This window comes from Piliocolobus tephrosceles, chromosome 17, assembly GCF_002776525.5.
Source record: "Piliocolobus tephrosceles isolate RC106 chromosome 17, ASM277652v3, whole genome shotgun sequence".
NCBI classification, from domain to species: domain Eukaryota; kingdom Metazoa; phylum Chordata; class Mammalia; order Primates; family Cercopithecidae; genus Piliocolobus; species Piliocolobus tephrosceles.
In genome coordinates, this window is record NC_045450.1 from 22,697,313 (window position 1) to 22,709,036 (window position 11,724).

Here is an 11,724-nt window from a genome sequence, read left to right on the forward strand (position 1 = left end):
CCAGAGACAAACCATTGGTACGATCTTCTTTCCCCAGGATGAAGCTGTGGCCACCAAAAAGCTGGTCTCTGCAACTGTACTTCAGCACCTCCAGAAATCTCTTTTGGCCCTGTCTTTCACTCCAAACCTCTTCCCGGGGTCCTGGGGTCTATGAATTCTCATGACCCAGCTCTCACACATGCCCTTCGCTGGGCTCCTGTCCTCCCTCACCTGTAACCACCGGATCCCCGGCCCCCAGACCAAACGCCATTGATCCTCTTCCTGCTTTAGCTTCTACTTCTCTCTACTCCAGTGTCTGAGCTTAAAGCTGTGCCAGGACAGTGCTCCTCTCTGCATCCTGACTTCATCCTTACAGTCTACATGTCTTCACCATTTCTCTTGGTTCCATCTTCTACAGTGGGTGGACAAGTCCAATCTCATTCTACTTTTCTCAGATTTACTGATATGGGAAGATACTCCTAAGAAAATATAAGTGAGAAGAACAGCACGATCCCAGTTTCGTAAAGCCATTTGTGTGTGAAAGCACAGGGGAAAAAGAGCCTGGAAGGAAATATACAAAAATGCTAAATAGTGGTTATTTCTGGGAGCCAGCAATATGCTACTTACATGAATGTCCAAGCTCACTTTGTGATGCATGTATGACATGGGGTGCCAGCAGATTCATTTTCAGTGTGGAGTCTTCCTTGGGGAAAATTCTTGATTCCTTTTCCTTCTGTATTGCTTCTTAAAATCTCACCATGGCACCAATGTGTCTCTTGTGATCCTAAAATACCTACCAAAACCAACGGTAATAATAGCTGTAATATATCGAGTTCCCACCATGCTCCAGGAACTGTACTAAGTGCTTTATGTCATTGCCTAATTAAAAGATTTATGTGTAAAGTGCTGAGAACAGCAACTGGCGTAATAACTGCTATTACTGCCTCAACTGATTCTCATGGCAACTCCATGAAGTTACTATTATTATCTTCATTCTGTAGAAGAAGGAACTGAGGTTTGAAGAGGTAATTTGCCATAGGTACCACAACTAGTAAGTGGCTGAGTCAGGATTCATGCCCACGTGGGCCACCAAAGACTGGGCTCCTACTAAATACATTTGGTTCAGGGGTTGCAAACTCGAATATCTACAGGGCCAGGCAAGAATATAGAGCTAGGTGGGGACTTTGGCCAACTGGAGAGTTTATACCCAGTCTAAAGAGGGCTGCTGATGTCAGCTACATCATCCAGGGATTCATTACTGCCGCATGGAAATGTGAGACAGAGGTCCCCATTTTTGAAGAGAAACTGCGAATCAGTTTTTAATGTAAAATATTCAGAATGTTAAATTGCAGCAGCATAGGCCAGGGGCGGTGGCTCACGCCTGTCCTCCCAGCGCTTTGGGAGACCCAGGCAGGCAGATTACCTGAGGTCAAGAGTTCAAGACTAGCCTGGCTAACATGGTGAAACCCTGTCTCTACTAAAAATACAAAAATTAGCCGGGCGTGGTGGCACGTACCTGTAATCCCAGCTACTCAGGAGGTTGAGGCAGGAGAATCACTTGAACCCAGGAGGTGGAGATTGCAGTAAGCTGAGATCACACCACTGCACTCCAGCCTGGGTGACAGAGCAAGACTCTGTCTCAAAATAAAATAAAATAAAATAAAATAAAATAAAATAAAATAAAATGCAGAAGCTTAATTTTTAAAAATAAAATATGTAAAAGAATATTGCAGGTAAAACAAACACACATGGATAAAACCATAAAATGAAACAGTCTGCAACCCAGATTTGCCCCAGAAGCCAGTATTATCTGCTTTAGAAACACCAGTCTAGATTATGTCTTCTATCCCAGGAAGGCCCAAACTCCCCTTTGCTTTCCATTTTTTCCTTCTTGGGACAGAAATCTTTAAACCAGGGACCAGCAAAATTGTTCTTAAAGAGCCAGAGAGTAAATATTTTCAGCTTTGCTGTCTCTGTGGCAAATACTGAACTCTGTTATAGTGGCATCAATATGTTTTATTCTCTTTAGTTCTCAAAATGGCTTCATGAGGAGCCTAATGTTATAATCAGGAAATTGAAGCAATATAAACAAATGGGCATGATTGTGTTTCAATAAAACTTTATTTATTTTCTGAGGCTGAAATCTGAATTTCACATTTTTTTACAGGTCACAAATAATAGTCTTCTTTCAATTTTTTTTTTTCAACCATCTAAATATGCAAAAACCATTCTTAGTTCACGGGCCGTACAAACATGGGTAGTAGTAAGCTGCTTTAGAACATTAAAAACTGGTGACTGCAGGCCAGGCACAGTGGCTCATGCCTGTAATCCCAGCACTTTAGGAGGCTGAGGCATGTGGATCAGCTGAGGCCAGGAGTTCAAGACCAGCCTGGACAACATGGCAAAACGCTGTCTCTACTAAAAATGCAAAATTAGCTGGGCATAGTGGCGCATGCCTGTAGTCCCAGCTACTCGGGAGGCTGAGGCAGGAGAGTCACTTGAACTGGGAAGGTGGAGGTTGCAGCGAGCTGAAATTACACCACTGCACTCCAGCCTCGGTGACAAGAGCGAAACTCTGCCTAAAAGACAAACAAACAACAACAACAACAAAACTAGTGACTGTGTCTCCAGGAGTTACTGGTATTTGCTGGTTCTAAGTCTTAGTCTCAAGCTGCCTGAAGCCACCATGAATAGGCCCATTTTGCAAGCAGATGCCCACACGTATGTAGTTCCTAATTCCCTCAATAATTTTGACTGGTCTGTATTTAGTAGTGTTCCCATTCCATCTTCACCTGAACACTTCCTTCCTTTGAAATCTTTCGTGGAATTCAAGTATGGAAAACAGCAAATAACGAGGAGTATGGAAATCAACTAACAATGGATGGTGTCACTACGAACACCCCTCCCCTGCCCAGGCGCCCCGGCACGTGCCATGGGGAAGCATAGTTAATGGAGAAGCCACTGGTCCAGTTCATTGCCAATATCAATAGTGGGGGGTGGGCTATAAAATGATCATGAAGCCGCCAGGCAAAGAACTTAGCTCACAACACTGAGACTTGTTGAAGAGACTGCAATTCATAATAATAGTTAGGAACTTTATCTTTGGGGTCAGCTAGTAAATGTCTAACTGTGTCCTTGAGTAAATCAGTGACTTGGCTAAGCTTCAATTTCCTCCTTGTATTAATAACCTTGCCTCATTATAACATTAGGCACCTCAGGCCGGGCACGGTGGCTCACACCTATAATCCCAGCACTTTGGGAGGCCAAGATGGGCAGATCACAAGGTCAGGAGATTGAGACCATCCTGGCTAACACGGTGAAACCCCGTCTCTACTAAAAATACAAAAACAAAATTAGCTGAACGTGGTAGCGGGCGCTTGTAGTCCCAGCTACTTGGGAGGCTGAGGCAGGAGAATGGCATGAACCCAGGAGGCGGAGCTTGCAGTGAGCCGAGATCGCGCCACTGTACTCCAGCCTGGGCAACAGAGCGAGACTCTGTCTCAAAAAAAAAAAACAAAAAATAAAAAAATAAAAAATAACATTAGGCACCTCGTAAAGTCATTTAGATAGCTAAAGAGGATAAAACACGTAAATGTGGCTGGGCATAGTGACTCCCACCTGTAATCCCAGCACTTTGGGAGGCTGAGGTGGGTGGTTCACCTGAGGTCAGGGGTTCAAGACCAGCCTGGCCAACATGGCGAAACCCCGTCTCTACTAAAAATACAAAAATTAGCCAGGCGTGGTGGCGGGCACCTGTAACCCCAACTACTTGGGAGGCCGAGGTACAAGAATCGCTTGAACCTGGGAGGAGGAGGTTGCAGCAAGTTGAGATCGTGCCACTGCACTCCAGCCTGGGCAATAGAGTGAGACTCAGTCTCAGAAAACAAACAAACAAACAAACAAAAAACCCATAAATGCTTAGAATGGCACCTGGTACATAGTAGGTGCACACGTGTGTTACTTATTATGATTTCTTATCCAGTCAACTGGAAGGGGATGGGGTGTAAAACCAAACGGGAATATATAAATGAAACTCTAAACTATGAACAAGCATAAATAAGGTCTTTTTTTTTTTCAGTATCAGGGAAGAAATTATGGGTCTGTCTTTTTTCTAGGAATTTCCTTGAGTCTTCTTTCCTGAACCTCCTTCCTGGTTCTGAGTCTATTCTTTGCCTGGTGAGCAGAGAATCAGAACCAAGGAGATGTTCTACATATTCCAAGGCATTTATTGTGAAATGGCTCTGGCCTGGAGCCCACTTATAGAAGAAATTAAATATATGACACTCTTATTTTTATGAGATCATAATAGACATCATGATAGTAGGCATAATAACAATGACTACTATTCATAGTGTAATGGTGAAACCACAGTCTTTGAAACCTGGCTCCAAAAATCAATTCCATCACTCACCAGCTGTGACACCATCTCCTCTGTGATTTTCCATTGTCTCATTACCAAATGTTAATATTAATAGCCTCTACCTCCTGGGGTGGTAAACAGGGTAAATGAGATAAGGGATATATGGTTTCAGCTATGTGCCTGGCCAATCGGAAGCACTTAATAAGTGGCAGCCATTATTAAGACATGCCTAGAGCTTTGCAAAAATTATCTCATGTTCATGCATAGCCTTATTTCATTCTTACAATAATGGCTCTGAAATACCAACGCAGCTCTGTCTGATTCTGAACCTTGTCCATTTTTCACGACATCACAATGCCCGCCCGTCCCCCCAACCCCGCCACATTCCACTCCAGCTACACAGACAGGGACAGGGACAAGAATGCATAATTTCTGGAAAATTAGTTTTCCTTTAAAAGAACTGGCAGAGCTATTAACTGCCCCCAGAGACTGGTTAACTGTCTAGTTAACCAATACCCAAAATGATGATTAAACATCCACACCTCGGCTGGGCAATGTGGCTTACGCCTGTAATCCCAGCACTTTGGGAGGCCGAGGTGGGTGGATCACCTGAGGTCAGGAGTTCGAGACCAGCCTGGTCAACATGGTGAAACCCCATCTCTACTAAAAATACAAAAATTAGCCAGGTGTGGTGCCAGGTGCCTGTAATCCCAGCTACTCTGGAGGCTGAGGCAGGATAATCTCTTGAACCTGGGAGGCGGAGGTTGCAGTAAGCCGAGATCGTGCCATTGCACTCCAACCTGGGTGACAAGAGCAAAACTCCGTCTCAAACAAAACAAAACAAAACAAAACAAAACAGTCAGCAAATGTGGACAAATGTTCAAGATGCACGTTCAGCAAATCTGAGGCTCCAGAAGGGGTGAAACTCATAGCGAGGGACAGTAAGCTGTGATCCTTTGGGAGGGCAGAGAAGGAAAGGGAGGGTCCTGTGGTCAGATATGAACATCGCTGGGGAGAAAGGACTATTCTGGAATGCCTGGATTCAGCTCTTGGTTGGAATGCCGGTTCTATTTAGGTTGGTGCAAAAGTAATTGCACAGTTGCACAAGGAGATCAAGATCATCCTGGCTAACACGGTGAAATCCCATCTCTAATTGCACAATTACTTTTGCACCAACCTGAATAACTAAAGTAATTGCACAGTTACTTCTGCATCAACCTAAATAACTACTTATCAGAGTGATTTGAAGAAAATTTCTTAAGCCCCGTTTCCTTGTTGGTAAAATGAGCAGAAAAAAAATGATGTACTTGAATTCTACCTGCTTTTACCTTCACTGACTGGAGGAGAGGGGAAAGATAAGATAGTCCTCATAATTAGTGTTTATGTTTCATGGTATTTTTGCCCTTGTAAAGTGGATCCCAACATCCTACAAAATCTAAAAAGCAGCACATTTCCATCTCCCACTTGGTACTGTTTATCTTTGGCCTCCACTCATCTCTTTTTTGTGCCCTAAAGAAGCATGTTGTTGGGGACTGATCCCACTGGCTCATGCCTGTAATCCTAGCACTTTGGGAGGCTGAGGCAGGAGGATCCCTTGTGGTCAGGAGTTTGAGGCCAGCCTGGGCAAGATAGTGAGACCTTTTGTTCTCACTGTCAAAAAATGTTTAATTAGCCAGGCATAGTGGCACACGCCTATAGTCCCAGCTACTTGGGAGGCTGGGGTGAGAGGATCACTTGAGCCCAAGAGTTCAAGACTGCAGTGAGCCATGATTGTACCACTGCACTCCAATCTGGGCCACAGAATGAGACCCTGTCTCTAATAAAAAATAAAGGTGCTCTTGGGCCTACCAGCCCAACAACCCTACCACCCCCAACAACCAGAGAAATGATCTGCACATAGCGATAAGGACCCAGGTTGGGCCCCCGGAGCTCTGTCTCCTCCCCCAGGCTCAGAACCCTTATCTGTTTCCACAGGGGCTTTCCGAGGTGTGTGCAAGAAAATCGATCACTTCCCTGAAGATGCTGACTACGAACAGGACACAGCTGAGTATCTCCTGCGTAAGTTCCCCGGCTTTTGGAGTCTCTCTGGGAGGAAGGGATGGGCCCCTGCCACCACCCAGCTGCCTCTGAGTTGGAGGCTCCTCAGCATCCATCCCTAGAGATGGACAAGTGCAAAGAAGCCCCATGTGCCAGTACACAGAGACATTCATGTGGTTCTGAGAGCTAAGCCCCTTTAGTTTCAATGAATTAGAAACAGAAAGAAGAAGCAGGGAGTGGGGTGGGGGAATTGTTCATGCCTGTATTCCCAGCACTCTGGGAGGCAGAGGCCAGAAAGGATCGCTTGAGTTCAGGAGGTCGAGATCAGCCTGGACAATATAGCAGGACCCCATCTCTACAAAAAATTAAAAAATTAGCTGCTTGTGCTGACACACACCTGTACTCCTAGCTACTCAGGAGGCTGAAGTGGGAGGATCATTTGAGCCCAGGGGATTGAGGCTGCAGTGAGCTATGATCATACCACTGCTATCCAGCCTGTGTGATTGAGTGAGACCCTGCCTCTGAAGAGAAAAAGGAGGAGAAAGAAAAGGAGAAAGAGAAAGAGAAAGAAAGAGAAAGAAAAAGAGAAAGAGAGAGGAAAAGAAAGAGAAGGGAGGAAGGCAGGAAGGGAAGGAGGGAGGGAGGAAGGAAAATAGACTGAAAAGTAGGTGAGTCAAAACTGAAAAGTTCTTTTTAGTCAGTTTAGGAGAAAAATCTAAGGAACTTTCTCCAACTTGAATGCAGGTTTTCACCTTCCCGGGAGGGGATTGGAGGTGCTAATGGCAGAGCGCTAATGGGTGAGGTGAGACGCTAATGTGTGAGGTCCCAAGGGGCAATGCCTGGGAGAATAAATACAAACCCAAGTTCACCTCTCCTTTGACTTCCCTCCAGTTTCAATCCTACTGGGATGGGGCCAATGTCTCTGTAGGATTTTTCCAAAGTCGGTAACCTGGATATGACATGAACTGTCACAGCTACAGCGTGTAGGAGCCAAGAGAGTGTGGTGGCTTGGAGCCAAGGCCTCTGGAATCTGGGCTTTGACCCTTGTTTGACTTTACTAGCTGGGCTGGACCTCGGGCAAGTGGCTTTACCTCTCTAGTTCCTAACTTCCTTCATTTTTTTCTGAAATGGAGGTTAGAATGCCATCCACCTGACAGGGTCATGAAAATTAAGTAAACTAACGCATATTACACTTAGCTTAGGGCCCAACACACAGTCAGGAGACAATATGCATTAGCTCCATTTCTTGCATGGGATTAGCAATAGCAAAATTCACTGCAGAGATGAGCCTTCTATTGGTCAAGGCACAGAGAGAACCTGATTTGGGATTTCAGTGTAATTTCTTCAGCAAGAATGTGTGTTGAGTTCACTCAAAAGGATAATGAGGCCAAGTGCAATGGCTTACACCTATAATCCCAGCACTTTAGGAGGCCAAGATGGGGGGATCACTTGAAGCCAGGAGTTCAAGACCAGTCTAGGCAACATAGCAAGTCACCAACTCTACCTAATATATTTTTTTAATTATCCAGGCATGGTAGTGCACACCTTTAGTCCCAGCTACTCGGGAGGCTGAGGTGGGAGGATTGCTTTAGCCCAGGAAGCTGAGGCTGCAGTGAGCCATGATTGTGCCTTTGCACTAATCAATAATATTGATTAGTGATTGGCTATAGGGTGTGGAGGATAGTGTCAGATGCAGCATTATTAGGTTAATTTATGCTACTTGTGGCAAAAGCAAGCAATTTCAAGAGATGAGCATGCAGCTCAAAGAGGAGGGAAGGACGTGATACTGCCTCATTTTAATGTCTCTCTGGGCCTGATCATTAAAAGGACTTGCATTACTCAGATAAACGCTGTTTTCTTTTCTCACCCCTCACATCAGCAGCTCAAAAAGATTCAGTGTGGAGAGCAAAATTAGCCACACTTAGAGATGTAGCTTGACCAAATTTTGAGAGATGACACAGATTACTTGCATCTTATCAATAGAGAACGGTGTTAGTCACCAGTGGGGTTTTACCAGAGTGCCCATATATTTTCTTTTTCTTTTTTTTTTTTTTGAGACGGAGTCTGGCTCTGTCACCCAGGCTAGTGTGCAGTGGCCGGATCTCAGCTCACTGAAAGCTCCGCCTCCCGGGTTTACGCCATTCTCCTGCCTCAGCCTCCCGAGTAGCTGGGACTACAGGCGCCCGACACCTCACCTGGCTAGTTTTTTGTATGTTTTAGTAGAGACGGAATTTCACCGTGTTAGCCAGGATGGTCTTGATCTCCTGACCTCGTGATCCGCCTGTCTTGGCCTCCCAAAGTGCTGGGATTACAGGCTTGAGCCACTGCGCCCGGCCTATCTTCTTTGTTTTTCTTTCCTATGTTCATAAAACATTTTGACGCTTGCCCTGTCAGAGACTAAACAGAACTGTGACTTCTACTTCACAACTTGTATAGCTGATTTTAGTTCTTCAGAGAGGCCCATAGCTTTTCTGACAAAGTATTTTTCTCTGGTCTGGGAAGATTTCTCTTCCTCTCTCCTCACCCCTAGCCCAGGGTCCACCTAAGCTTCACCAGTAGCAGCAGAATTTGGCTAAGGTTAAGGAGAGGACTTAATGAGCACACAGATTTCCTGCTGAGAGTTTTGGAATTCCTGATCCAGCCTGATCCAGCCACGTAGGGCTAGGAGCACATTCCCGCAGGGTTCTGCCTGCACTGGTATTCACTCTGCCATTCCCTGTCCTGACCCACAACCCTGGTGGGACTGGGATTCTTTTCTGCTGCTTCCTCTTTCTCCTATGCTTTTTGGGGTAGGCTACAGCATAAACCCATAGCAGCGTTACTGGAAAGGGGTTCAGATCCAGACCCCAAGACAGGGTTCTTGGATCTCACACAAGAAAGATTCAGGGTGAGTCCACAAAGTAGAGTGAAAGCAAGTTTATTCAAGAAGTAAAGAAGCAAAAGAATGGCTACTCCATCAACAGAGCAGTGGCATGGACCACTTGACCTAGTATATTATAGTTATTTCTTGATTAATGGTAAATAGGAGGCGAATTATTCATGAGTTTTCCAGGAAAGGGGCAGGCGATTCCAGGAATTGAGGGTTCCTCCCCATTTCAGACCATAGGGTAACTTGTAACATTGCCATGGCATCTGTAAAGTGTCATGGTGCTGGTGGGAGTGTCTCTTCACATGCTAATGTATTATAATTAGCATATAATGAGCAGTGAGGACAACCAGAGGTCACTTTCATCACCATCTTGGTTTTGGTGGGTTTGGGCTGGCTTCTTCACTGCATCCTGTTTTACGGCAGAGCCTTTGTGACCTATATCTTGTGTTGACCCCCATCTCATCCTGTGCTTGGGAACACAGCCCAGCAGGTCTCAGCCTCATTTTACCCAGCCCTTATTCAAGATGGAGTCGCTCTGTTTCCAACACCTCTGACAGCAGAAGGTTCAAAACCCACGAGTTCTGTTGACTAGAGACTCTCACAACACAGCACTGGACTCAGAAAGTCCTACTCAGACTCCAGTGGTGGGGCTACACTAGAACAAGCTTATGTCCCCACCCTTAAGACCTTAACTTAGCTCCATATAGTTTGGAGAGGAGAAACAGGGAAGGAAGACAGTAAAAACCTGTTTGATCTGAAGTCACCATGTTCCACTGGGCTAAAACAAATGCAAGGTGGACTTCCACTGACTTAGGAGAAAATGGCAGCAGAAAATTTCCTGTCTGAGGCAGACACTTACAGCCAGAGTTGACAGGATCTGCTTGCATCTCATTTGTAGGACAAAGAGTGAGGTCTCCCCACCAATGGGTTCCCAACTGATGATTGCACCACTTGGGAAACAGTCACATTTACATATCTCCTATCCACATGTTTCAAACATAAACTTTTCTCTTTTTTTGAGATGAGGTCTTGCTCTGTCATTCAGGCTGGAGTGCAGTGGCACGATCATATCTCACTGCACCCTCAAATTCCTAGACTCAAGCCTCCTGAGTAGCTGGGACTACAGGCACCCACCACCACCATGTCTGGCTAATTTCTTTTTACATTTTTTGTAGAGTTGGGGTCCCCCTATGCCTTGCCCAGGCTGGTCTCAAACTCCTGTCCTCCAACGATCCACCTGCCTTTGCCTCCCAAAGTGCTGAGATTACAGGCATGAGCCACTGTGGCAGGCCCAAATATCCACTTTCGGGAACCAACACAGTTCAATAGCTTCAAACATTCAGATCATTTTCTTAGGGCATACATCAAAGGTTAATCATCCTTTGATTTTTTAAAAGGTATTCACTTTTTGTTAATTACTCTCATTACATTGAATATTCAAGCAATTCTTGTCAATATGCAATGCAAATGATCCCTTTAAAAGTTAGTCCACAAGTCCCAAACAGGTGCTTGAAACCACTGGAGGAGACCCGCCCCTAATATTTGCAAGGGCCCAAGGCAAGAATCCAACTGGAAACCCATGGGTCATATGTGTACATTTTTACCAATTATAAATAAGTTGTGCCCACAGCTGGGCCCATTAAAAATAAGCTACACTCACATACAGAACCCCAGAGCTCACTCCCTGGGATGGCCCCCTCGATCTGGGAGCTAAAGGAACCAGGAGCCAGCTCTGCCTCCTGCAAGCCTGCATAATAGAACTGCAGGACTTTGCAGCAGACCAGAACTCAGCAAGGACACTAATCATGCCTAATTAAAGTTAAGGGTTGATATAGCCAGGAAGGAAAACGTGAGGGGCAAGGAATAGGATTTGGGCAACAGGCAGCAGGTGCATTTAATTTCACTGAAACTTACACATGTAAGTTTCTCAAGCTTCAGTTCATGGGCATCCAGCCTATTAGAAAATTGGGCCAGTTTCAGCCAGGCATGGTTACATGCCTGCTCACACCTGTAACCCCAGCACTTTGGGAGGCCAAAGTGGGTGGATCACATGAGGTCAGGAGTTCGAGACTAACCTGACCAATATGGTGAAATCCAGTCTCAACTAAAAATACAAAAATTAGGGTGGCATGGTGGCTTGCGCCTGTAGTCCCAGCTACTCAGGAAGTTGAGACAGGAGAATTGCTTGAACCCGGGTGGCGGAAGTTGCCGTGAGCCGAGATCACACTACTGCACTCTAGCCTGGATGACAGAGGGAAATTCCATGAAGAAAAGAAGAGAAGAGAAGAGAGAGAGAGAAAGAGAGAGAGAGAGAAAGAGACAGAGAGAGAAAGAGAGAGAGAAAGAAAGAAAGAAAGAAAGAAAGAAAGAAAGAAAGAAAGAAAGAAAGAAAGAAAGAAAGAAAGAAAGAAGAAGAAAGAAAGAGAGAGAGAAAGAAAGGAAGGAAGGAAGGAAGGAAGGAAGGAAGGAAGGAAGGAAG

General features: G+C 45.2%; 1 protein-coding gene across 1 annotated transcript in view; it reads left to right on the forward strand.

Annotated features, from left to right (window-relative positions):
- Positions 1–11,724, forward strand: part of CACNG3 (calcium voltage-gated channel auxiliary subunit gamma 3) — a 108,381-nt gene that overhangs the window by 85,688 nt on the left and 10,969 nt on the right. The window contains exon 2 of the mRNA XM_023189325.1: positions 6,314–6,397. Coding sequence (XP_023045093.1) covers positions 6,314–6,397 — 84 coding nt within the window. The remainder of the gene's footprint in view (positions 1–6,313; positions 6,398–11,724) is intronic.